Source organism: Octodon degus, unplaced genomic scaffold (assembly GCF_000260255.1).
Source record: "Octodon degus isolate 3935 unplaced genomic scaffold, OctDeg1.0 scaffold00083, whole genome shotgun sequence".
In the NCBI taxonomy this organism is placed as follows: Eukaryota; Metazoa; Chordata; class Mammalia; order Rodentia; family Octodontidae; genus Octodon; species Octodon degus.
Window position 1 is genome coordinate 3262459 of NW_004524659.1, and position 27323 is coordinate 3289781.

The 27323-nt window shown below is 47.5% G+C and overlaps 1 protein-coding gene across 2 annotated transcripts in view; it reads left to right on the top strand.

Moving 5' to 3' along the window:
• Nucleotides 1-27323, top strand: part of Znf536 (zinc finger protein 536) — a 101884-nt gene that overhangs the window by 58618 nt on the left and 15943 nt on the right. For both annotated transcript variants that reach the window (XM_004636686.1, XM_004636685.1), the window contains exon 2: nt 19142-19294. In XM_004636686.1, the coding sequence (XP_004636743.1) occupies nt 19142-19294 (153 nt within the window). The remainder of the gene's footprint in view (nt 1-19141; nt 19295-27323) is intronic.

A 27323-nucleotide genomic window follows, 5' to 3' on the forward strand; every position in this document is an offset into this window, starting at 1 on the left:
GAAGACACCCGGGTGCCGTAGCGTGGTCCTCCCGGACTGGGAGGAGAGCCCGCTTCTCCTGGTGGTTTCTATCTTCCTTGATAAAGGAGGAAGGAAAAGAAATGCAAGATCTACATGGCAGATACGGGACAGCTCAGCGCTGCTCTCAGGGGCGCTGGGTGCCACATACACAAACCTGTTGGCTTCCCACATGGGACAGCAAGCCAGCCCAGCAGGACCTGAAGGGTCAGATGTGATTTCTGTTTGCCTCCTTGTGGTCCTTGACCCAGCTAGGATCTGCTTCTCCTCTGAAGCTGAGTAGATTGCACCAAGCAGTAAATGCTCTCTAGGCGATTCTCTCAAGGGGAAATGCGCAGGTCTCAGACACACATACCTTTCGCTAGCATCCGCAGATTATTCAATTGAGGCAGTTTGTCATCACTAGAGTAGGTGGTTAGGGAGAGGTTATTCAATTTATTCATTCCCTCAAAAAGAGAAGAAAAAGAGTGTTTCACCCCAAGCCTCCCCTTAATCTCCTAGATGTGGCCAGGGTGGAATAAGGGACTTTGTAGGTGCTTTCACAGATTTGTTCTCTGGTAATGATTTTATGCAGACAGTATTTGGCACCTGGGGTCCTTGGGTCATGTAGAAAGATCAGAAATACTCCCAAGGAGAGAAGTGCTGTAAAAGTGTGGAAGCAAAGACAGCTGACCTGGAGCTGGGGAGATAGCTCAGTAGAATAAGCGCTTACCTGGGCAAGCACAAGGTCCTGAGTTCAATTCCCAGTACTACAAAACAAACAAACAAACAAAAAAACAAAGACAAGTGACCTAAGAGATGAATGAGTGGTAGACAGGCAAGCTTAGGACATTACCTCCTGTGGCAGCGTCCTGCTGCTGCTCTTCTTCCTGTGGGACATATAGTCTTTCTAGAGCACCCAGATCAGCAGCCCGTCTTGGCCAGCACTCCTCTCCAAGCTGGGCTCCCGTCTCCTATTCCTGCCTCAGTGCCCAACACACCGCAGGTCATCTTGTCCCTTCATCTCCCCCTAGCAGGGTGTAGAGAGGCCTCCTTGTTAGTGTTGGAAACCAGGGGAGCTCGGCTCCAGCCTACACTGCTGCCTCCTGTATTCGATCTCAGTGTACCTCAATCTTCTCATCTGTATAGTGGAGGTAATAATACTTCCTACTCCATAGTGCTGTATAAGAGATGGATTTAGGTCCTACATAGAACTGCTACATAAATGTAGGCCTATATCATAATTATAATGGTAGACCTGGTGGTTTATGTTAACATAAGTTCAGATTTCAGGGCTCTTACTGTTACCCTCTGTGTATTTATTTTGTCCATTCTTGAACATAGTAAATTGCACCAGGATTATAAAAAACAAAAAAAACTTAGCTTCTGATTTTCTCAGCGCATGTATCTCATGCCGTTAACACAAAATCATACCTCAGCAAGTTCTGACAATGGGAGCATAGTTGATCAAAGGAAAGGACTTTCTTGGACTTGCCCTTTGGCCCCAGAGCTACGGTGGGTACAGTGGAAGTAGATGTGAAATTTCTTTCTTAATCTCCCTTTTCTTTATGGAAGTGCTCAAAGATAATAATTAAAATGTCTACAAAGGACCCAGTGGAGAATCTCACATAGCCCCAGAGTTGTGCCCATACAAGGGGAAGGGCAGAAAGCACAAACATCTCCTGTTGACGTGCCTCAGGTGGCCCGTTGTCTAAGATGGATGAGGACCACAGAGAGAACTGGCTTCTCACTACAAGATGCACGTGCAAAGTTGGAAGGTTCCAGAAGCCTCCCCTGTGGTGTTCCTGGGTCACAATTTTATGTGAGGCCACTGCCTGCTTCAGACACCTTTGTACCTGTCATGCGCCCTTGTTTTTATTGTTAGCTGAATGAAATAAAAGCTTGGAGAAACACATGTGAGAGCCAACGCTGGGAGCTCAGACTGAGGAGCAGAGAAGCCAGCCCAGGAAGGCTAACGTGCTTTCAGTTATTGGTCGAAGCTTCCCTTCCCCTTGAAGAAGCCCTGTGAAGAAAGCCCTGGAGAGGATAATAATGGTGCCTGTTTGGTGGAAACGTCAACCAACATGCGTTTATTGAGTGATTTTTGTGGGCCAGCCCTTAGCTCAGCTTTGTTGGTGATTATGAGACAGGAGACTTACAGAGTGCTCTTGGAAAGCAGGCTGGAATCAAAACACATGATAGAAATCAGGAAGGTTGGGAGGGTAGGCTGGTCAGGGTTGGCCAGAAGCACCTCAAGAGACAGATGAGGGTCAGGCCTTCCCAGCCTGAAGCAGATGGGTGAAGGCCAGGCGTGGTGAGGAACAGAGATCCCCTCAGGCCAGCACAGCAGGGAAAAATGTCACCGCCCGCTTTGCTGCCAAGTCCTGGGACGCGGTCTTCAGATTGCCTGGCCCTCTGTTGGTTCCATCTTTCTCTCTGATCACTGCCCTTCCTCCCGAGGCCCCTTTGAAATTTGACTAAGGTTCTGAGCACACGTTTTAGCATTTCTGGATGCAATTTGGCATGACAGCGAAGAATCAAGGGAGATTTGCTATCACTTTAAAGAATGTGTCTTTCCTCTTCCTCTGAGTACCTGACCCTACAATCATCACTGGCTTTGAAATAATAGACCCATCATAATTATGAGAATTAGACTGGAGGCTTCTGCCTTGTTTGCTCAACTGAGGTTATTAAGGCTGTTTTTAGACCTGGAAAGGGCATCCAGATCAGCTCAGCTGAGACGGCAGACTCTGAAGGATGCAGGTAGGTGGGGGTGGCCAGGTACTGAGGACAGGGAGGGGCCAGTTGTTGCTGAGCCCCACGACCATACTCCTCGGGACCAGCGACCCAGCAGGGGAGAAGGAAGAGCTTCTCAGGAGAAGCTTCAAACCTCGGCTGCGTGTTGGTAAGCTGCCCCGTTTGTAGGTGTCACAAATGTAGCACAAGAAAGCCCTGGGTGACTGGACCTTTTCCATCACAGCTGGAACCCCGTCCTCACATGATGCCCAAATGGAAAGAGAGGCCCAAGGGACATGGCCTCAGTCATTTGGGGGGCAGCCAGTGTGACCTCTTGCTCCCTAGTTCAGGCCCCCTGAGCTGTGGGGCTGCAAATATCACTGTGCTGCCCTCTCAGTAGCCAGCTGGCTGCCCGGCCTGATGCTTTGTGGGTGCTCTGCATGCCCATGGCCAGGAAACACTGGCAGCCTGTCTGTAGCCTGGGCAGCTTTGAACCCAGGGTATAGAAGCTCAGTCCAGTTAATGCTTCGAGTGCACAGTATTGCTATAAGCCAGTATCTGGCTGTGCATCTTTCCTTTGCAGGCATGGGACAGTAGAAGTGTGGGCGCCTGGGTAGAAGTCTGAGAGGCCCGCGCTCTTTGGAGGACAGCTTCCTTCCATATCCTTGTGAGGTATTAAAGGAATTGAGTGATAGTTAATTCAGAACTCTTTCTTTGACTTAATTTATTATAATATATGTGGCTAAAATGTAGATCACACTGCTGTTTTGGATCTCCGTTTTGATTCCCAAAATTGCAATCATGATAGGTGGATTATAACCGTGCTTTAACATACAGATGAGGAAATGTATTCCCCAGCAATTTCTCCCCGAGGAGGAGTCAGAGGATGAGGGGCAGGAGTTTTGAATAACCTTGCAACATTTAGTTGTCTCTCTCAGTGACGGGATAGAAATTAGCATCACAGGACCCTGCGCACCGTGTGTGTGCCGCTTCGAATATTAGTGCAGAGGGCTTCCACAGGGAACGGGGAAGTGCTTCCCCCTATTAAAGAAAAAAGTCACTAGCGGCTCACAGAGCAGAGTGATGTCACCTTGTCCAATTGTTACTTAGGCAACAAATATGCATTTAGTGTTTACCCTGTGCCAGGTACCTTGCTAGAGGGGCACAGTCAGCCACAGACCAAAGGGTTGCCACAGAGTAGGTCTTGGGTGGCACCCAACTAGAGGATGGAGGATGGAGGAGGAGGAGCAGGAAGAAGCCTGCAGCGCTGTGGGCTCCAGGCTGCGGAAAAGGAGCATCCAGTCAGCGCCACACAGATGGGAGAGCCACGTATTCTTCCTCATTCTGGCGGCGCATGCAGGGATACCCCCAAGAACATATGTCTGGGCAGACTTTATCCTCAGGCCCTGAAACTCAGCAGAAGTACTGAGGCAGAACGAATGGCCTGATGTGCTACCCCCGGGGCTGGACTCGCTGTTTCCACCAGCAGTGGTCCTGCCCCAAAAGATCACATCCTGAAGTTCTCTTTGCCCAAATCATGCCACCTGCTTCCCTCTGCCCAGCTCTGAGTGGGGGCTCCCCAGAGCCACCAGTCCTGCTGCAGAACCAAGCCGAATCTCTGTGTGCCCCTGGGGCTCCAGCTGGGCTGGTGTGTGTGGGGAAGGGACCTGCAGGGGAGAGATTGCGTGGAACCTTAAGCAGCACAGTGGGAGAAGGTGGCTCTAAAGATCCAGGCCAGTTCTCCTGCTCCTTTTGCTCTTCTTCCATGGGGTTGGACTCTGGCAGTGGGGACCCTGCATCCTGTCAGGTATAGCCTGGAAAAGAAGTCTGGAGACCCAGGAAAGATGGCTGCTCTGGCTGGGGTAAGGCTGCCCACAGACCAGACGTTCTGTATCCTTGTCCCCTTCCTTTCTGGGAAGAACTGCTATAGTCACCCTACTCTTGGACATCAGCCAACTGCACTTGGAGCTGGGTGTCACACAGTTCAGAAGGGGGACATTCACAAAGCAAAGACAGCTCCTTGGAGTCTTACTGCCCTGGAGCCTGCCTATCCTCTCCAAATCAATCAATCAATCAGTCAGTCAATCAATCAGTCAATCATCCATCCATCCATCCATCCACCAGTATTTTCTAAGAACCCATTCTGTGCCAAGTAATTTGGAGACCACAAGGAGGAGAAAAAGAGAATCCATGCCAGCCTTTAAAGAAAAAAACACTATAGTAGGAGAGACAGATATTAAGCATGTAACACACACATACACTACACAAATGCACACACACACACACACACACACAAGATTGAGTGTGGTGTAGCTAAAATTCCAAAACTGAAATGCTCCAAAATCTAAAAGTTTCTGAGTGGAAAATCCTATACCTGATCATATAAGACAGGGAACAGTGAAAACAGAGGTACACTAAAAATATCATGTAAGATTGCCTTTAGGCTATGTGTATAAGGTGTTGCAAAATATAGACGAACTTCTTGTTTAGCCTTGGGTGTCATCTCTAAGCTATCTTATTGTGTATATGCATGTACTTTAGAAATGCTGGTGGCTGTACACACTTTTACATGAAGGATGTACACACTTTTAGATGAAGGATACCCAACCTGTACTAGGTGCAAACTCTTGACAGCTGCTGTGCAGGTGAAGTTCTGAGGAAACAGAGCAGGCTTAGTCTGAGAGGTCAGGGGCTGTGTCTCCAGGCAAGTGGTGCTGGAGCTGAGCCCTGGTGACTGAGCAGGGGGAGCCAGGCAGGACAAAGGGGGAGGGATGTTATCGTTCCAAGACTCAGCCCAGGGAAGTATGTGATCCCGAGGTCTGACAGAGAAATTCATATCTGCTGGGCAGACAATGCCAAGAGAGGGGGTTTGTGATGCTTTTGGCGGACCTGCATCTGTGGTTCTCTTTATGTCATGGAGGGAAGTTTCCAGGAAGGACTGTAAGCTTTGCCTCTGAAATCACGTTGCAGCCTGTGTCACGGCCTGTTGCCTACAGCTCTAAAGCTTTTTCTCCCTTTGGGGAAATGCTTTCCTGACAGCACATGGGGTGGCCAGGAGGTCTCTAGGCACAGATTCGAGCTCAAGGTGAAAGGCTGCATGACCTGCACAGGTGCCTCTGCCAAACATCTGGATGAGTGGGGCACTTGACAGAGATGTCAAGAGTCATTTTCTGATGGAGATTGGGACAGTGAGGGCTTGGCTGTGGCCACATGTCCACTCCCCTTCTCCCTCTGCTCCCCTTTCTCCTGTCCTCTCACCTGCGCACCTCAAAGGGATGCTTAGAGAACAGGTGCAGTGAGATGTGAGTTGTGAGTTTATGAGCGAGGCAATGCAGGACTTACTCTACCTGCCTCGATGGCTGGCGGCATTTGGCAGTGTGCACCCTGCCTGGAATGTGTCGGGGAAGGAAACTCCTGTGTGACTACGTTATATGACTTGTCACCTGCTGATTTATCCTGGTTTATCTGTACTGTGCTTTGGACTACATAGATGGCAAATGGGGGTCTACCAGATATCCCTTCCTCTCATGATCTCACTTGATTTTCATAAGAAATTGCAAGACCTCATTTGATGAGCAGCATTGAGTGCGGGCAACTTCAGCAAGTGGCAGTACCTAATGGACCCAGAGCTGTCTGTCAAGAGCCAGGGACTTTCCTGCTTTGCTGTGGTACCACTGTAAGACTCAGCACCTAAAGGCCTTTCCAGCACACTGCCTGTGTTTGAGGAGATGAACAGATTCCATTACCATAAACACTGTTACCTGGTTTTACACATAAGGAAACCAAAGCTCATGAAGCATTGATAGTTTGCTCAGGATCTCAGAAGCTGGCACTGGCCAAGTGGAGATCTGAATTCAGATCTTGGAGTCAAACAAACCTCAGTGTTAGGAGGCATTCTGGTGTCTGAGCCAGTCCCTTCAGGCAGGAGGAAAAGCTGCTTTGTGTGTTCCTGTGGTTGGGGAGGGTTGGGAAGGCTCTGTGCATAGCTAGGGACTTTAGGTCACTTCTCTGCTGCCCGTGGGTCCCTTCCCATCACATATAGACACTCAGCTTGCTTTGTGAGTTCCTTGTCCCTGGTCAAAATACCTTTGGACTAGACTGTGGAATTCCCAGAGTCTGTACAATTCCTTTGAGAAATCTGCCAACACTTGATACTTTTATGTTAGATCTCAGGAACAATGTGCAGACTTCCTGAAACTGAGGCTAGGACTGTTCACTGGATTCACCCATCCATTCCTGGTGGGTGCTTCCGGTGCGCATTGCTTAGACACCTGCGGTTCCAGGTGTGGAGGAGGGGTCCCTGCCATTGTCCCCCGCACTTTATAAGCTACATAGAAAGAGAGTGGCTATTGGAGAAGGGTAAAGTACAGTGAGGCTGGTAGACAACCTGTTCTCCACGGGACCATGAGCTCTTTAGGGTTAAAACTGCTGAGTGAAATACAGAAAGGTCATAAAGGTAGTTATATTGCAGGGAAACGAAATTTCCTACCAGAAACTACCAGGAATAGACCCACACTCCTGCAATTGCTGTAAGAGACAAAAGGTGAAGAACATTTTGCCAAAAGGGTGACAGCTCTGTGGGCTAAAGCTCCCTGCCCTCTGGGCAGCTTGGAATGTGGGCCTTGCAGGGACACTGACAGCGGACAGGAAGAGCGTCCACAGGGCTTGACTCTGCCTGCCGCTTGTCTGCAGGTACCAGGGCAGCTGATAGCAGGGTGACCCTGGCTGTCTTCTTGGCCTCTCTGCCCTGTGGCCTTAGCCAAGGCCAAAGGTTTTGTGCTTTGGAGATCCCCCAGCTGGCGAACAGATCTTCAGAAAAATCTGGGCTGCGACTATTTGGTAGAGATGGCTGATTTTTTGAGGGTAATTTTTACACACAAAATAAAATACTTATCTCTATAAGGCATCAAAGACCTTACCGTTTATTTTTAAAAAGATTTTTAATCTTGGTCCAGTGATGGTGTGCCTCTGATACAGATTCTCGAACGAGGAAGGCTAGCCGAGTACATGTAGCTCAAAAATGGCAGTAACTTCGGAGCTGGCAATTGACACTTGTTTTCTGCCACTGTTTACTCTTCAATAAAAAATGCATATTTACCATAGCAACCTCCCGGTCACGTGGTGCCCTGTCTTCCCTGCTACCCTCTAAAACAGAATAGCTTCTTAAAGAAACACACACATCCTGCTAGGCACCCTTTTCAGATGCAGAAATGTGCTTTTTATAAATAGGTCCTCTTTCCTGGGATTTAATGCTAATAAACATGTCATCGTTGTAGAAATCATGTCGCTCCTGTGCCTTAAATTTTAGGACATTCATCCTAAAAACCTACATAAAAATTTCTCTTGGAGGGGTTTTTGATTATCTTGAGGGTCTGCCGATTATTTTAATACAAAATATATACATATATATGTATATATATATTTGTGCTTCCACATGCTTGTATATATGTTACGCAGGGGCCATTAGTATTGTCTGGAAGGGAGCTTGGTGTAGATTCTAATGACCTGCCGCTTCATCTGTGATTAAAGATTGTCATCTATGCAAAGCTCAATTGCAGTCTGAATTGTTTTCCAGTGTTAACTTGGGAGAATTGCCTGGGATTTTAGAGCTTGGGAGAAACTGCTGCAACCTGGACCTCCCAGGAAAGGAAAATATCCTGCCATTCTGGACCTCTGTGTCTGATCCCATAGGACTGGAGAGTGGGCAGAGTGAGCCCGGGTCTCTCCCTTGGCATCCTTGCATGCAAGGTGTCCCTTTGGCAATATTAACATTAAAGGCCACTATTAATTGGAGCATGTCCTAAGCAGGGCATTAGAACAAGTATTTATGTACTTTATGCCACAGGCACTTGAGGTGTGAATTATTATGATTGCCCCTATTTTGCACATAAGGGGTCATCTGAACCTCTGGGAGATTATGTAGTTTGTCCGGGGTTGCACACCTAAGAATTGGTGAACTTGGTTTTGGCTTGAGGTCTTTTGGATTGCAAAACCTCTACTGCTTTTGCGATTTGAACCTGTCTATTAGATTTCACTCTGGAAGTTACAAGTGGGGTGAGACAGAGAAACTGCTGGCGTGGGCACAGTGCACAGTGCCTGTCTTCTCTGAATGTTCCCTGGAGATGGCAGGGTGATCTTGGTGTCGGCCAAGTGCGTTGAAGCTCCCTTCACGCTCTGTTTTTTGCCCCAACAGTTTCATACCTGTGCTGGACACAAGTCAGGGTCAGAGCGCCACAGATCTCAGTGGATGCTACTGCCTGAGAGGAGGGGGCAGTGTGATCAGAGCTGGGTCAGCACCCCTCAGGGAGCCTCCGAGCTGGGCCCAGTGGATTTTTAAAATTCCTTTCAGCCACATGTAAACTGGTATGAAAAACAAGAACATAGTGTGAGTTTTTATGCTTAATGGCTTTGGGGGGGGGATCTGATTGTGGAGTAAGGCAGGCCTCTCTGCAGCGAAGTGGCATTGTGACCCGAACTCAGCGGAGAAGAATTGCTCAGACCCCTTGCCCCAGCCAGCCCATCCGACTGCGGCGTGCACATGAGCCATTTCATAATTATCCATCATGAATGCCTCTGCGCTGCCTTAATAGATTATTTAAAATGATGCGTATGCCTCCCATGCAACCTGCAGCCGGCCCCGAACTGTACATACATACAAGCCGGGAGAGGTAATTGCTTATCATGTATCTCTTTGTTCCAGACACTTTTATAAAAGAGTATGTATTATGTATGGTGTGACCTTCAAATGTCAGGAATGTGTTGTGCAATAAACTGTCAATATTTGTGGTTATAAGGTACTAGATGACTTTTACAATAATTGGAACGGCTATATTAAAAGCTTGGATCACTCAGCTGGTTAAAGAGAAAGACACAGGGCCAGCGTTCATCAGGGACTTGCCTTCTGCCAACTATTAAATGAAAGATATTGCAAGGTGCTTAAGATGTCTTCTTTGTTTAAAAAAGAATATGGCAAAACATGTCTCCAGGGGAGATGCTATCTCCAAATCGTCCTCTCTCCTTTCCCGGGGCACCATTCCCTGGAGAAAACTCGGCTCCACAAGTTATGGCAACTGACCAAATGCATTTTCGAAAAGATCAGTCCCGTTCCTTCTTAGTGTCATTTAGGTAAGAATTCCTGCAGTCGGATGTCCTCCAGTCTTCTCCCCACCCCCACCCCACCCTCGTATAGGAGGTGGCTGTAAATTATCTTAAGAGGATCTTAAAAGCTATAGTAATTTTTTTTAAAAAAAGAAAATAAATTATGTAGAAATCTTTTGGGAATTTATGCTTTGCTGAAAGTAGAGCCTTCTAGAGTTTTCTTTCTTTTTTAAAGAGAGAAGGAAGTACTTAAATTATGTAAAAAGGAAGGTATAGCAAATATTTTAGAATAATTATTGTAGCAAGTGGGTCATAGGTTGCTTTAAAAATACCTATTTTACTGCACTCTCTTCTGCGGATTAAGGTCTCTTCCTGTTTCTCTGAGGCTTTCGCCTTCTGGCAGTGAAGGACAAATTGAGTAGATGGAATGGCAGACGGATTGACAAATTTTAGACAAATTGAGTAGATGGCATGGTAGAAGCTGTCTCATTCAGCAACACAGCCGCCATCTTCTGAAGAGGTTGCTCATAGCTTTGCTGCAATTGTGTTTGTGGTTCTTTCCACCTGGATGAAGACAGACCTGGAAGACAGCCAAAGGCCACCCCTTTCAGGACGCCTCCCCCACACATCCCTGCCTTCCCTGCCTGTTGGCCGCAAACTCCATTCACGTGGATGCTCACATGGAGGGCTTTGAGCAGTGTCTGGGATTCTCATAGCGTCCTGTGCAATTTCCTCCTGGGTTACTTGAGGATTCCCTCTCAGAGGAGCTGGTACCTGAATTCTAATTCACTTGCCTCCTGTAGTTCTTTTATTTATTCAAAAAGTTTTGTGGTGCGCCTGCCGAGAGCTGAGTCACTAGCATGTGCTGGGGCTGTGACGCGGCGTGAGGGTGCCCGGACCCTTATTCCTGGAACTCCTGCCCTAGGCAGGTACAGGCAGCAAGCAGCTCAATACCCAGGTGAACAACAGTGTGCAAAGTGGATATAAGCTGTCAAGGGTCACACCACGGAGACAGCACCCTTGAAATCAGCGGGTGGAGATTCCCCCATTGCCTGGACAGAGGTGGCCTCTACAGAGGTGCCTTGTGTGGGTAAACCTGAGTAAGGACTCCTTGTGACTTCTAGGGAAGAAAGTTTATATTGGTCACTTTTGCATCACTTGTACAAGTTGCTGGCACTCCCAGGTAAAAGGAAGAGGGATTTATTTTGGCTCACTGCTCCAGTGGGATTAGTCCATGGTTAGCTGGCTTGAAGAGTGAAGCCAAGGACAAGAATACACCCTCCGGGTCATGCTTCAGGCCTTACATCCTAATAGCTAAGAACTCATGAATAGTTTGATGCAATGTAGAGTACCCCTCCCCTCAATCCTGTCACCTTCTCAAAGCCCCACCTCTGAAGACATGAGACTTTGGGGGATATTTTAGATATGGACTATGACAATCCCAAGAGGGTTGGAGGCCAGTCTTGGAGGGGTTGAGGAGGACAGAAAATGGGAGCCTGATCCTGGAGGAAGGTAAGGCAGCAATGGAGACCCCTAGGGCAGGAGTTTGAGGATGTTGAAGAGCAGTAGATGAGTAGAAAGAGCAGCCGCTTGAGCAGCTCTGACCTCAGGAGCTGATCCCCCCCTTGTGGGAACCAGCAACTATCCCCAGTAGGTGGCAGGTACTTAGGCTGTACTGCCCTGCCTGCTTTTCTTCACCAAGGTCAGATTCTTGGGCGAGCCTACTCTGCCCTGGCTCAGCTTTATGGTATCTGGGGTGGACTGCAGCACACTGTACCGGACCGGGAGACAGAGAATATGAAGAGCCTAGAGGACATGTCACCCCTGATGTCTTGTCCCAGATGGATTCTGTAGACCTCACAACCCAGCTGTTGCGACCATGATCACAGCCTCCAGGCTGGGGATTGGCTCCCTGTCCATACCCCAGCGAAAGACGGTAGCCGGAAGAGTCCAGAGGCTGTTGGGGAGGAGACCCCATAAGCATCCCAATCAGCAGTGAAGCAGTCCTGAAGACTCCTAGGGTGATCAGGGAAAGGCTTTCGGCTTGATAAAAGAAGAAACATATTTGGCCCACAATACTTGATTTTAAAGCCCTTGTGTATTTTAAGGGAAATTTAATCCATGTGTTTCTGATTCATTTTCACTTTACTCATCAAAATGTTGCTTTAGGGAAGCTATTTGAAGTCTTAAGGCTGAGGATACAGCTCAGTGGCACAAGTGCCTGCCTGGCAAGTACAAGGTACTGAGTTTGATTTCCAGTACTCTTCCCTCCGCATAAAAAGAAGGGAAGAAATCTTAGTGCCTTATATTTTTTTTTCTTAAAAAAACGAAAGGTTTATCCTTTTAATGACCCGTTTCCCCAATTCCGGAAATTTTATCCTGCCAAATCCAAATGGACCTCTGCTTGGTTTTGACATTGGGTTGAAGGTGACAAAAGCTAGCATAGATGACATTCCACCCCCACAGTCCTTTGTAGCAGCTCTAAAGGGAGTAGTAATGTCCTTCTCATAAGTGACATCCTTTCCTAAAATAACTCTCTAAGCAAATACTCTCAGCAATCCATAGTGATGCTTAACTGGTTAAGATGACTGTATGAGGACATTGTAAAACCAAGAACTTTAAGGAAACAATAGAAAAATAAGTTAATACTGACCCAAGGCCTGAGTGGTGGCTTCCGAGAGCTAAGCAGAGTTGCTGACAGCAATGTTACAATTTGTATGCACACTATTAACTTAAAAAAGTCTTTTTTAAGTGTCCTTATCACCATGACCGCTGCACTATTAAAGCTTGTGAATTTTAAAGTTTTCAAACTAAGAGGGGAAGTGTTAAGCTTTTGAGAAGGGCTATACACTCCTTTGAATTTTGTCCAGGGAATTACTCTACACCCTTGAAAAGATCTTAAAGCACTGGTATATGTGGGCAAAGACATGAAAAAGGGTGGGAGGGGAACCTGTTGAACTGCTTCTGTACCTCTTTGTCTCCATATATAAAATTGTTTTTTTAAAAAAAATAAATGAAGTGAAGTTATACTTTTGAGATCTTTTTGCACAGGGTAGGCATTCAGAATGCCTGGTAAGGCATCTGGAAAGATGTGCTGTACTTACTCTAGTACCAGAAGTTCCACAGAACTTAAAATACTGTGGCATTTTATACAACAAATTAGTAAATGTCCAGGTCAACAGAAAGCACCATTCCCGCGGGAGGTTAGTGGGGTCACTGTCCACTCACAGTGTGCTCTTCATCACTAACATCCACAATACTATCATCATTACAATTTTTTAATAGACTCTTTCCTAAATGTACTTCTGGGCATATGAAGGATCAGTCTGCCAGGAAGTTAGGAAGAACCAAGAACTGAGAATACACACACAGTTAAAACACAATCTGTTTCTCTTTTTGGTCTCTCCTGATTCTTTGGGTCTCTTTCTCTTCCATTCTGAGAACTAATGGGACAACCTAAAGGTTGGGTATAAACCCAGAAGACCTCACCAGTAGGTTTACTCTTCTTAGTTAATTCTTGATGGCCCAAACAATGTCCCTGTAGATCTCCATGGTTGATTTATTTTTCAAAGGCAGATGTGGGTCAGCTTCTACCCATCTGGTGGCTTACTGACCTGGGTGCCCTCTATTTGTGATTTTACTCTCTCAACCCTGTGTTGCAAGGTGGTATGGCTGGACAGCTGGAAGGAGGGTGGTGTTGGCTTACTCGCTTTTTTTGCATTTCCATTAACCGTTGGCCAGGACCAGTCACCTGATCTCTATTTCACACAAAGGAAATTGGGAAATTCATGGGTACATGGGATATTTAGGGATCATTTACTGTCCTTTTCATAGTCATTTTCTCCCATATGTTTAAGACTCAATCCTACATCCTTATTTGGTTCTGGAGTACCTCAGTCACTCTTCTCTTGTTTCTGTGACAAATACCTGACACCCAAAATGAAGGAAGGAAAGGTTTATTTAGCTCACAGTTACTGGAGGTTTCAGTCCTTACTCAGCTGGCTCCAAGGCAGAGTGGCACATGGCAGAGAGCAAGCCATTCACGGTGCAGCAAAGAGCAGAGAGTGAAAGGACAGGAGGAGCAGCAACAATAGCTATGGAGAGGAACTCTGTCTCCCTTAAACTGCATTGAGACTATCCACCCCAGGCTGGGTGTAGCACTCACACCCAAAATCCCAGTGGATCATAAATTAATCACAAACTCTAGAAGTCTGCCCCAGGACTGCATGAGGCTGTGGGGGGACAACTAGACACAAACCATAACGTGGAGTAAGAGCAGAATGAGTAGACAAATAGCCTGAAAGAGATAATAAGCAGAGACAGATGGGAGTGCTTGGGGCTCTTCCAGTATTGTGGGATTACAGGAAGTCGGAGCTCAAGCTCCCCAGGATGTCCAGCCCCACTGAGTGAGGAAAGAACTGAGGCTCAGGGTGGTGGTGGGGATGGTGGTGGTGAAGGGACTCACCTAAGGACGCCAGGCGCTAGGCATCCAGGAGGAAAGATTCCCACTGCCTACCTCTTGGGACATCCTTGTTGGCAAATAAGCCTATTTTAAACACACCAAGGAAGCTCCCTGTTTAAAGATAATCTGTGTGAAAATCTACCCTTAAGGTACAAAATCATTTTATAAACCGAGTTTTAAAATTCTAAGCATATTATAAGTGAGTAAGGTTAAGTGCATAATGAGACGCTCATAAATTCAAATCATGTTTGTGTACAGCAAGGTCGCCAATCTCGGGGCTGGCTTCTGAGAGTGCCTCCAGTACTTTCTACACCTCTAGGTTTTAACTTTGGAAACGTCATTTCTTTCTAGGTATGTGTCTTTGTCCAGGCGTTACCCTCATTTTTTCACTTTAGTTTATCATGAGGATTTTAAAATGGTCCATGGCCATTTTGAACCACCCTGGTTCCTCCTTCAGCCCACAGGTATCTGCCCTCTATGGCGGCTCAAGGGAGGTGTACACCTGAAGGTCACCATCCCCAGGCCAACCTTGCTGTGTGCTTGGAGGAGCAGTACATGTGAGCCGAAGTGCTGAAGATGTAGTTTCTGACCCTAAGAAGATGAAATTAGTAAGTTCTTCTTGCTGATGCCCCTTCATACTCCAATAACAATTCTAAAAAAAAAAAAAAAAAAAAAAAAAAAATTAAATTATTTTAGTCTGTCTCTTTTTAGCAAATCAGTGAAGCTTGTAGGCTCAAGAGAAAGTTGGCAGAGTTGTTGACACTTGCGTCATTTCAGTGGTTCTAGGTAAACCTCTGGACGGGATTCAGAGATAGCCTGTGTCTCCCTGGAATATTATTTGTGGTTTCCATACAAGACATTCATCTCTGAAGAAAGGATGCTGCATTACAGGTGGGGGAGTCATGGAAAGTAATACTTCCCAGGAGCTATTACTCACCCATTTCTGCTTCATGTGGGGGCCCTAGCACACCCAAAGTGAGGGTGTGTTAAGTGTGGAGGTGCCTTCCTTCCTGCACCACATTGCTGAGGCCTCTAGGAACAACTCTGTCTCCAGTTGCTAGCTAGGGTTCTTCCTTTCACAATAAGCAAGGAAGAGCAGGTGGTGAGTTCAAGGCTGGCCTCTGTCCATCTGTCTGCCTTTAGTTTGCCTGGAGACACACTTAAGAGAGCCTGAGCCTGGAGTGGTAGAGAACACCTGTAATCCCAGCACTCTAGGAGGCTGAGGCAGGAGGATTACAAGTTCAAGCACAGCCAGGGCAATTTAGCAGCTTGGTGAGATCCTAAGAATAAAACAGGAAAAGGGTCTTGGAATATAGCTGAATGCAAAGGCCCTGAGCATAATCTCTGGTATGAGAAAGGGAGAGAGGAGAGAGAGGGAGGGAGGAAAGGAGAGAGAGAGAGAAAGAGAGAGAGAGAGAGAGAGAGAGAGAGAGAGAGAGAGACAGACAGACAGACAGACAGACAGACAGACAGACAGAGAGACAGAGGAGAGAGAAAGAGAGAAGAAGGAGAAGGAGGAGGAGAGGAGAGGAACAGGGAGAGGAGATGGAGCAGACAGAAGAGATACAGCAGAGAGAGGAGAGAGAGGAGAAGGAGGGAAACAGAAGGCAGACACTCCAAGTTGGAGGAGAAACTAAAACAAAAACTCAAGCCCTCTACAGACCATCTGACAAAGGTTCCCAGAGACGAGTTTTCTCACATCTCTCTTTCCACGGCCTCCTTCCTGGAGCAGAGGGGGAAGGACCAGTATGTCTGCGGCAGGCCCTGACAAATGCCTTTCACTGGTGGGCTGTGCGGAGCAGCAGATGGAGGGAAGGAACTTGGTCCTGCAGCCTGCAGAGAGAGGGGCTGGAGTGAGCGTTTTCACTGTCTGGGAGGAGAAGGCACAGGGACTTGTGGAGTAAGTAGCACATCTTGTCTATGGAGTGAGCCTCAGGCTCCTGAGGCCCTGGGATCAACTCAGCATGGTTACCAGCAAGCACCCAGCCAGTCCCCATCCAGGGCGCACACCCAGGGCCCCAGGAGTGTGCAGCTGGGCCATACTGCCCCAGCCCTCCCCGCACTTGGCTCTCCTCCTCTCTGCCTCTCTGGTCACTTCCTGGGACCACCCACCATTCTCCTTCACCGTGGCTCAGAGTTTGTTTTTCTAGGAGGATTAGTCCAAGTGTAAACGCCATAGGCCTTCTGGCCCTCCCAGAAAAAGCCATTTCTGTGTAAAGTGAAAATTAGGCTCTTAAATCTGCAAAGAAAGCTGTTTATCTTACAAATTTATTCTTTTTATTGGGCCACACATATCCAAGATAGAAAGATAAAAGGAAAACAGATACGGACCATCACTTAGAGTGACATATAGTGAGTTCCGCTCGTAGCAACTTCTATACAGCCTTCCGGCGCCTTGTCTCCATGTTTATCTGGAGTGTGCTCTGGGCCAGCACTGTGAAAAACACATCCAGAGATGTGCCCTGCGTCCTCTTTCCTGTGCCAGCTTTGTCCTCTTCACAGTGGGGGAAAGCTCCTGGGGCAGTTTATAGGACAGGAAGACCTGTAGGAATGGACTCTCAGGAGGTTGCACCTGTTAACTCCGGCATGCAGTTAATGTCCAGTGCGCTCAGGGCTGCTTGTAACTCAAATTGACAGTCACCGGCCTCTGGACTGGGTGTCTTAACTGTGTTTTGAGGTGTACTTGGGCAGAATTCTAAACCAACTCATCGTGATCCCAGCCAGAGGAAACTTGGACAGAGGAGGACAGATGAATGGATGGATGATTGGCAAGGCATCCCAGCTCCAAGGTTAGTGGCGTCCTCACCACAATTTTCAGCTCACTCTCTAGCTTCATGGTAAATCCCACTGTGAAAACAAGGGAACCTTGTTCCTGGATCCATCTAATGGATGGATCCAGGAGGGCAAATGCAGAGGGCCATGGGTCAGGATGGGCAGGGTGGGATGTGGGATGACATTTCAACTGTTGGGACTTAGGTGGGTTGGCTTGGAGTGGCATCTGGCTGTTCTAGGCCATGATCAGGTGCCTCTGGTAGCAGCCCCTGTAGACTCAACCCACGGGCTGTGGGATGCCCCACGAGATTGGGATGTGCTTGGGCTACTTGTCTGCATGACTTTGCCACAGGCATGCTTGTTTGTTCTTATGCGGGAGCCCCCTTGGTCGCCTTTCCACATTTCATTAGTGTGACCACAACTCTAGTACTTGCTGGGCCTAGGTGACCAACTTCAAGTTCTAGATGGAAGTGTGCTTAGCCTTCCTGCCTGTGTGCCTGTACAGCTGATGACGCCTAGATTTTGTCGTTAGAAAAGAATGTCTGAGTAATTACACCCTTTGGATAGGTCCTCCACTGATAATCTGAGGGAAGAATGGGGTTTAAATGGGGCTTTCTGTGAGCTTTCCCAGGGTGGTAATCTGGTCATTCATGGTCCCAGGACAGGGCACATACTCTAAGCCAAAGCCCTTCAACAATTGCTTGCAGCAAACACCAAATAAGAATTAAGTGTGTTTGCCTTCTTCTGGCTCATGGTCTATAAGTCTGTCCCTTTCGGCCATTAGCAGAGAACACCAGGCACGGATGTTGCAGAATAAAAGCCATTTGCATTTCCAATTGCTTGGAAGGCACAAATCTTATTTATTCTCATCTCTGCAGAATTCACAGATCTGCTCCTTACCCCAGAAGGTTCCCTCATTCTCACAGTGGGATTTACCATGAAGCTAGAGGGTGAGCTGGAAATTGTGGCGAGGACGCCGCTAGCCTCGGAGCTGGGATGCCTTGCCAGGCCTGCAGCCTGCGGCTCAGTAGGGAGACCTGGGTGGGACTCAGGGAGAAGGAGGAGTCCCTAATGTGCTCTCGCGCCTTCCCCATTAGAGACGCACAGTCCCAACTCCTGGCCTGCTCCCCCATGGCTCTGCCCAGCAGCGCGATGTCAGGCCTCGGGTATCGCAATAACATATCCTCCAAGCACTAGATATTTTCACAGTTTTATTTACTATTATATCCCATCATTTTTGTGCAGAAGGAAGCCGTATGTAAATTTTATTCCATTTTCTAATGGCTTGGGTTACATAACAAATAACAGCAGGAAGGAAAATTTGTATCGATACTTTACAAGAGGAACTTCGCAAGTCACTGCACGGAGATTTAAATGCAGTGCTCTAAGTTTATGGGACTTCTGCAGCTGAGTTTCGGCACATGACTTTGAATATGTCACTATATGTTTATCATGGGCTAATTGTGGAACCGCATTTCCATAGTTTTTCTTCTCCTTTTCATAAGATTACACCAGCCAGCGATAGATACAAGACTTTACAAGGAAGAAATGATCAGTTTGGGATAATTTTCTTTCCTGTCCCAGAATAACTGTGTGTTTGCATGTCTTAGGGATTCAGCTGAGATACTTTTTTTTCTTTCTATTTGTTGCTGGCGATAATGAAAATAATGATTTTTTTTTTTAAATCCTGTAGTGAACTCTCCAGCTAATCCATATTATAAATTAATCAGATTCAACAAACACCCACATTTTTAAACTTTTGGAAAAAAAATATTTAATAGGAACTAAGCAAAAGAAGAAATCAAACCAGCTGCTGACACAGCTGTTTCTTCTCTTGTTTAATTCAGTTCAATATAAAGGTACCATATGCTGCTTAAAATGATGATAGGAAAGATGAAATAATTTAAGAGAATAACAAGAAAATACATGAATTGTCAGCATTCTGTCAGATTTAAAGAATGAAGTAGACAGGTGTAGTATTGACATGCTTAACTTTGTGTGGTGTTAGCAGTTTTGGTGTGAACAACTTCTGACACGTGCTGAAGTGATGTGAGAATGTTTCTCCTCCACTTGCAGACATTGGTGAGGAGGCTGGGAGATCCGCTGGCGTCCAGCAGCCGGCGCTGCTCCGCGACAGGAGCCTGGGCTCAGCCATGAAGGACTGCCCGTACTGCGGGAAAACGTTCCGGACATCCCATCACCTCAAGGTCCACCTGAGGATACACACAGGTGAGAGATCTGGGAGTGTCCAGGCCACAGCTCGGAGGAGGAGGAAGAAGAGGAGGAGGCCCCTGACCAGCCATATTTCTGACCCAGGTCCACGGCTGTGTTGGACCTCCATGGGCCTCTTAGTGTACCGCTGGGTAGGTCAGGAATGATTCTGATTCCTGGCTCTGTTGCTCAAAATCCAAGTACTCCGTAACCCTCCCAAATGGCTGGTGAACACAGAGGCATTCCTGTAATGTGGTCCAGGCCTGGGATAAGCACACAGTTGTCTTCTACTATGAGGATGTAGCGCTTCCAGACAGTGTGCTAATAGGATGTCAGTGATAAGGCCCAGTCAACCTCTCTTAAAGGTAGAGAGGTATGAGGAGCTCTCTCAAATGCCCACGAAGAGGCCTTGGGCCCAGTCTGGGTCATGAGACTATCCCTGGGGCTGCCCATGAGGAGTCTGCTTCTCACACTGTTAGTCCTAGAGGTTGGGTGGCTCTGCGCTGGATCTGCTCTCAGGACACATCAAGATGCTGTTAGCCACATAACGGGAAAAGCCTGCTGGGCCCCTCTGACCCCCCCCCCCGTTTTTTTCTTGTTGTTTGGACATCTTACACAGCCCTTTGCAAGGAGGAATTTTTTCAGCTTTCTGCATTGTCCCTCAGCTACTGTCCTTCCTGACTTTTCTGCTAGTTGTTTGTACGTTGCCAATATTAAAAAAAAAAAAATCTATCTGAGCTATGGACACCTCCATTTTCTTTGATTTTTCTCCTGACACTTTATCTATTGGAGTATGAGCTGCTTCAGAGGATAGACAAATATGCCATCTATTTTCAAAAATAATTGTGGTCTATTTGCCAGGGAATCAATAATGCTCAGGGTTGTACAGGGATATTGAGTGCATGCGGGCTTCATGCACATAGTGTGGTTAAGGCTGAGGAGCCCCTCACCTGAAGCTTCTCCCAGTGCCCACGAATCTCCCCAACTTGGAGAGGAGACCTGGGGACAGGGGGCAGTAGGGTGGCCTCATCCCCCACTGCTGCGTGTGACACTCATCTGCCCTGCCTCACCTCATTGCAGAGCATGACTCTTGTGGAGTCATTCCAACTAGAGGTCTTCTAAGACCAGACTATGACACCATCTCCCAGGTGGCCCTGACCCTGCCTCACCCCCCTACCTGTCCTGTACAGGTCTTTGTCCTTATCACCTCTGAAACATCGTTGCCTTCTTCCTGTTCTTCCAATGCACAATGCTGTCTCTGCCGTGAGGGCTTCGTAACATCTCTGCGTCCAACTAAAAAGTTCTCCTCCAGGGAATCACAGAGACTTAGCTTAATGTGATCCATTCAGAGCGACCGTCCTCAAGTGCCCTGTGCAGCACAGCCCTCACTCTCTGTTTTAGTTTTTCATAAAGCTAACACTTTCTGAGATAACCTTGTTCACCTCTGTTGTTTCCCTATAGTCTTATCTTTGCTTATCTTTCACCAGTCAGAATTTAAGATTAGTGAAAATGAGGGCTGGTGAGATAGCTTAGCAGACTAAGTCCTGCTTAGGCAAGCACAGGGACTGGGGTTCAATACCCAGCATCACAGGCTACTCTGGTCCCACCCCAGGGCACACTGAGCCGGCTACTGAGATTGGGTGTGGTGGTGCACACCTGTCATCCTAGTGCTGGGGAGGCAGAAAACAGGATCGTCATCCTAGTGCTGGGGAGGCAGAAAACAGGATCGCTAGGAGTCTGAGCTGCGTAGTGAGAAGCTGTGCCAAATATCTTTAAAAAATTTTTGTGAAGATGGCAGTTTTGTCCATTTTTATCCACGGACACATGATAGCCCATGGACACATGACAGCCCATTGCTGTCATTTCTGTAACCCCAGAACCTGCAAGAGCATCTTGCACAGAGTAGACTCAAGGAATTTGTTGGAAAGCCTGAATGACGAAACAAATGCTGTCTTAAGGCAGGGCTGCTCCTCTTGCCTTGCTCCAGCTGTGCAAGGACTGGAGTAGGTGCAGTGGGGACTGTTCCCTTCTCCGGGTACACAGGGAACCACTCGGAAGTGCTGCATCCCTGGGGTTGGGGGTGGAACAGAAGAGTCCCTTCCCCAGGAGTTCAGAGAGGTGCCTCTGAGCTCCGGCCCCGCCCTTCTTTGCATCTTGCCCTGCTTCTCTGTCAGAAGGCTTCCTGACCTTCCTCTTCAGGCTTTGTGTGCACTGTGCCCCCTTCTCAGGGAGGCTCTTCAGCCCTCCTGTTTTTTTTTTTTTTTTTTTTTTTAAATAATATTTAGTACAGGGTCTACAGAGTCTCACCACACAGATCAGACTTGTAGTGATCCTCCTGTTTTCAGCCTCCCAAGCACTGGGATTACAGGTGTGTGCCAGCGCGCCCAGTCTCAATCAGCGTCGCAGCGTGCCCCAGGGCAGGGCCACCATGGCATGCCAGGGATCGAACCCCGGTCCCTGCGCCACCCTCCTGTTTGATAATGCATGTAGACCTCATGAGTGCATTGTTTTCCTCTTCCTTTCCTTGCTTCTGATGGGAGCTCCTACCATCTGATGCACCATGGGCCTTGGCCTTATTTATTTACTTATTTATTTTTAGTTTTTTATTGGAAATCACAGGTATTAAACCTGGGGCCTTCACACTCAGCTACATCTCCCAAGTTCTTTTTATTTTTCACTTTGAGACAGGCTCTCACTAAGTTGCTAAGTTGCTCAGGCTCCTTCTGCCCCAGTCCTATAGAGTGCTGGGATTTTAGGTGTGTGGCACCATGCCTGCTTTGTGTTTGCATTTTGTTCCTAACTCTCTCCATGCACTAGCCAGTGCACTACAGGAGCATAAAGGGTTCTCTCTGCCCAGATGTGTCTCAGACGCTTACCCCAGAGCCTGGCTCGTGGAAGGAGATCAAGAAGTATTTGCTGAAGGAATGAGTAAGTGAGTTGTTGAAAATGACCAGGCTCGAGGGCGGGCATCTCAGATATCTGGCTTTCTCAGGTTATGCCACATCTTGTTTTCCTCTAGCAGCTGGGATCCCCTTAGGTGTTGGTGGAGGTTGTAGGGAGATACACATACTGCCAGGGTGTAGGATGCTGTCTGCAGGGTACCCACTGTCAGGCTGCCCACAAGAGAGTGGCATCTAGGCCAGGCATGTCTGTAACTGCTTTTATTTGAAGTGAACACACAGGCCTGCGTTGGGTTTGCCAGGTGGATGATAGGTGGCACGTCATGGGTGACGTAAGCCTTGCAGGAAGCATGAGTCAGCAAGCAAGGGACAGTGCCTCTGAAGGGGGAGAGTGGCTGTGCCTGTGGGCCTCACCCACATGTCCACCCTGGGGAGCAGACATTTCCCAGCATGCTCTGGGCATATTTGGACCAAAGCCGCTCTGAGTCTGACGAACACAGATGGAGGCAAGCAGGCGGATATTGCTTTCTGCACATTTAAACTTGGAGGAAGACTCATTTTTTCAAACGTCTGCTTTGCAAACTTCTGAAGTTTATGACCAGCAATTTTTGGAGGCTCTGAAGAAGGCAAGACTGGGCCATCAACTGAGGTATTCCAGAAACTTCCTAGAAGAAGGGAGAAAATGAAAGAATCCATGGAAACCTCACATCCCCACCATCCCCCTCCTCTCAGAAACAGCATTTGCCGTGTTTAAAAAGCGGAATGGTAACCAGATAAAGATCAATTTCCTTTTTATCTAAGAACAAAGAAGTTGGAAAATGCTTACACTTGTGCATTTGAATAGAACAGAAAGTGTTACATGTTATAAATCACCGAAGTAAACATCCATTATGACAATGTAAAAGTGGAGATTACATGAGTAATTAAACATCAAAATCTAGTTATTTGTTAATAAATGATTTCATGTGGGACTCAAGTGGCTGAGATGCCCTGAATGGCCCTCCCCTTTGCTCCTTCTGTTTTTTGTGTTTGCAGATGACATGGCCAGAGGACAGCAGTCTATCAAAGAAAAATACACGTTGTCCAAAATGCCATCTTTTAAAGTTTTGCTACAGTGGATTCATACCAGTGTAATTCAAAATCCAACACATAATAAGTGTATTTTAATTGGTTGGGCTCTAAGAGGGCCCCTTCTCTGTATTTTTCTATCATACTCCATCTTTATTAGAAATCTTGATTGTGTGACATCGACTGATAGAAAACCATTTTCCTTTCTTTCTCCACTGCATTAACTTAATTACTGCTCTTCTTCTCCCAACACCTGTTTATTAGAGAGGCACTGAGTAGATGCACCAGTCAGCTTGCTCTGCACACCTGGGGGCCAGGGAAGAGCCTGCAGGTAGCTAGGTCATGTCTGCTGTCCCCCAGCTTCTGCCAGCTCCGTGGGGACACTGAGGGGATGCCTAGAGGCTCTTCCAGCCTCCCTCCTGGCAGGGCAGATGTTGATTTCTACCCACTCTGGGGAAACTAAGACTTACCCTGGGGTATGGGGAATGTTTCTTCTAGAACACGAGGGCTGTGTTCTGAATGCAGAACCAGTCAGTCCAGGAGGAAGGAAGATTGTATCAGGGTTCTCTGGAGAAAGAACCAATAGGAGATTATATAGCCATGTGTTGAATAATGACAATTGGATCAATGATAATAGATGGAATATGTGATGGCGATTCTTTAAGAATAATGAAACTGAAGATTCCTATCACCTCGTGATACAGTAATGGCATATCACAGCTTGTCATGAATCTGTGGGGATGTTGTCGTACACAAGCCCACACTACCCTGTATATACAAGCACAGCACATACAATTCTGTGCAGTGCATGTTACTCAGCCAGGATCTCAAATGATTATGTTACAGATATATGTATTTGCTATGCTATATTTTTGATGTGTACTTCTACATTTATGTGTGTGTGTGTGTGTGTGTGTGTGTGTGCATGTGTAGCTCTGGGTTTGTATCTTTTCTTCTTTTTTTCTTTTATAAACCTGGGGCCTTCCCACTAAGCCATATCCTGGCTTGCTTGCTGATTTATTTATTTATATTTATATTTATTTATGTATTTATTCATTTATTTACTTTAAGACAAAGTCTTGCTCGGTCACTAAGTTGTCGAGATCAAACCTGTGGTCCCGGGGCACAGGCTATACTACAGGCATGCGCCACCATGTCTGGCTAGAGTAGACTCTTACGTATAAGGAAAAATTGGCTGTAAAATAGGACATGGTGTCATACCAGGGGACGCCATCATGCTGTGCTTACTGTGTCTCCTGCATGCATCAAGAGACCACGGCTAGTGACCAATCCACACCATCCTGGCTTGGGTGAGTGCCTCCATTAGGCCCACACAAGGATGAAATTGCCAGCCAACACACCCAGCAGAGTGTGTGTACTTTGTTAGGCTATGCATGGTCCTGTGTGTGTGTGTATGTATATATGTATGTACATACATTTATGAAGAGAAACTGGCTTATGTGATTTTGGAGGTTAGGAAGTCCCAAGATACGTGGTTCACAAGCTAGAGGCCCAGGAGGGTTGATGGTCTAAGTTCTGGTTTGAATCTGAGTTTAGTGCAGAAGAGTGATGTCCTGGCTCCGAGATAGGCAGGCCAGGCAGCAGCCGGAGGAGGCTTTCCTACATGGAAGGCAGTCTGTTGGGTCTCTGGATTTGAATGTTAGTCTCACCCAGAAATGCCCTCCCAGACACAACCAGAATGCTCATTAATCACTTATCCAGGTGCTGTGGGCCAAGTATGGTGGACACATGAAATCGGCCACAGCAGAGATGCGTGGTCAAACATTTAGCTATTCGTAATGAATGAAAACAATGGGGAAGTGGGGATGTCCCCAACATCTCCCAGAAGGTTGGCCGATCATCTCAGCAGCTGCCCATGAATGAGTCTATTCTTTCCCTCCATCCCCAACCCCCTTCTGGCTAAATCTCAGCAGGTGCTTGGAGATGCTTTGGAGGGTCCAGTGTACCTGTTTTGTGGGCAGCCGATGGGCAGGTGCTGATGGGCTCCTGAAAGACTTGGGGGTGCATTCGCTACCTAAGCCCCTGTAAGAGCCTCGGCCAGTGCATGTCCTTCAGGCTGGGTTAACTTGTGTGGCTTGGTTGTGTGGGGCTTCCCAGGCAAGGGCTGTGGTCTCAGCAGTGACCTGCATAGAGAAATTCAATAAGCAACTTCACTGGTGAAAACTTGGAGGCACTAAAGTTCAGCAACTAATTAAAAATAAATCTCGTTAGTTTTCTTTCCCCCTCTGAAATGATGCGAGTGGTTTATTAATCTGGTTTTGATGTGCTTCACATGTGGGCCTGGGCCTGGGCTGGAAACTGGATCCACACGGGGAAGGGAGCATCATTTTTCCAGGGGCCTTAGCCATGGTCAGGGGCCTTGGCTTCCGACTGAAGGGCATGTGCACTGCCGGCTTTCCTGGGGCTGCCTCTGTGACGTAACAACTGGGGGCTGCCTGAGTCCTCCACAGGTGCCGTTTTCCTAGCCCTCCTGGGCATTCTCAACACCAGACCCAAGGTTTACCTTTGTACAGGACCAAAGAGAATTGTGGAAATGAGACGCTTTTCGAAAGGCTGCACACCCAAGGGGCTGGGGGGACCCCTGGGAGTCATGCCTCCTGACTGGGGCTGTGTCTCCACAGCATGAGAACAGCTGGCTGAAGCCAGAATAGTCTGGTCAGTTGGGAAAGGGTGGCAGCAGCAGTCAGTGTGGCAGGAGCCACCACTTTCCTGAGTATGCCCAGGTCTAGGCACTGGGGGAAACCGTGCCTGCCATTTTGTTCCTGGTCCTCACAGCACTGGAGGGACTAGGGACCTAATCTCTCTGCTCTGTGGCAGGGAAGGGAACTCAGTCTCAGAGACACACAGCTGCCCAGCCAGAGTTGCCCAACAGGGATGACTGTCATTCAGATCTGCCTCCCTCGGAATGCCAGTCTCTTAACTACTGCACTGTATTGATATTTTGACTTTTCTGAGTGAAGTTCTTGTTTGCTTTAGGGAATTAATGCACCATTTCTTTGACAGCATGTGCCTACACCATACCCAGCAGGAGAGGAGGAAGTGACTTGTCCTCACAAATTGTGTTGACGCAGCCTCCAGGTGACTTAAAAGGGAAGTACTGTGCACCCCGGCTCCTCCTTACCCTTACCTCAGACCGGCCCCACGTGCCTCAGGTTCCCCATAACACAGTGATGTCAGGAAGGTGCAGACAAAGGGAAATTGCTGCTGTAAGATGCATAGGTGTCCTGAGACTCGGGACGGGCAGGGGGTGGGGTCAGCCCTGGCAGCGGAGGCAACAGCCACTTGTGCTGCCACGGAGAAGCTGCCTCTCTTCCCCTCAAGCTTCAAAAGCAGTGGCTGGCACTTAGGTGCTGGCAGGTGTGGATGCTTTGGCTGGCCTAACCCAGGTCCCTTGCCTGGTGCATGCCTCACCTCCCACCATCCTGCCCCTTGCTGTGCTGAGCAGTGAACCTTGGGCCTTTGCACTGAGCTACATCCCCGGCCCTTTTCTTGGTTTGTATTTTGAGACAGGCTTTCACTAAGTTGCCAAGTGTCCCAGGCTGGGCTCAAACTTGCTACCCTTCCATCATGGACTTCCCAAAGGAGATGGCAGGCCTGTGCTGCCACACCTGGCTCATGCCTTCGCAGTGACACTGGCATATTCCCTCTCCTGTGGAGGGTGACCAGGCTGCTAAAGCACACGGGGCCCATAGAAAAGCATACGAAATGTGCTTCCCCAGACACATTGGCTAAATGGGAATTCTTCCTGTCTTCCCTTGCAACAAAGGAAATGTCTAGTGTGGTCCTTAGTGTAGGAACAGTCACCTGAGCAATCTTTAAAAAAAAAAAAAAAAAAAAAACTCCCAAAGGGAGACGATTCTCCTTTTGTTTTTGAGTTAAAATTCCACCATTTCTCTATTTCTGAGACAAACTAAAAGCCCGTTTTGCTTCTCTGCAGCCCTTCATCCTTGCTCTTCCTGCCTTAATGACATCCCAAACTTTTGTTGAAAATAATTGATTGAATTTAAATTTCCTTAAAAGTTTAAGAGGTAATGTTACAGTATAAATTTCCTACCAAA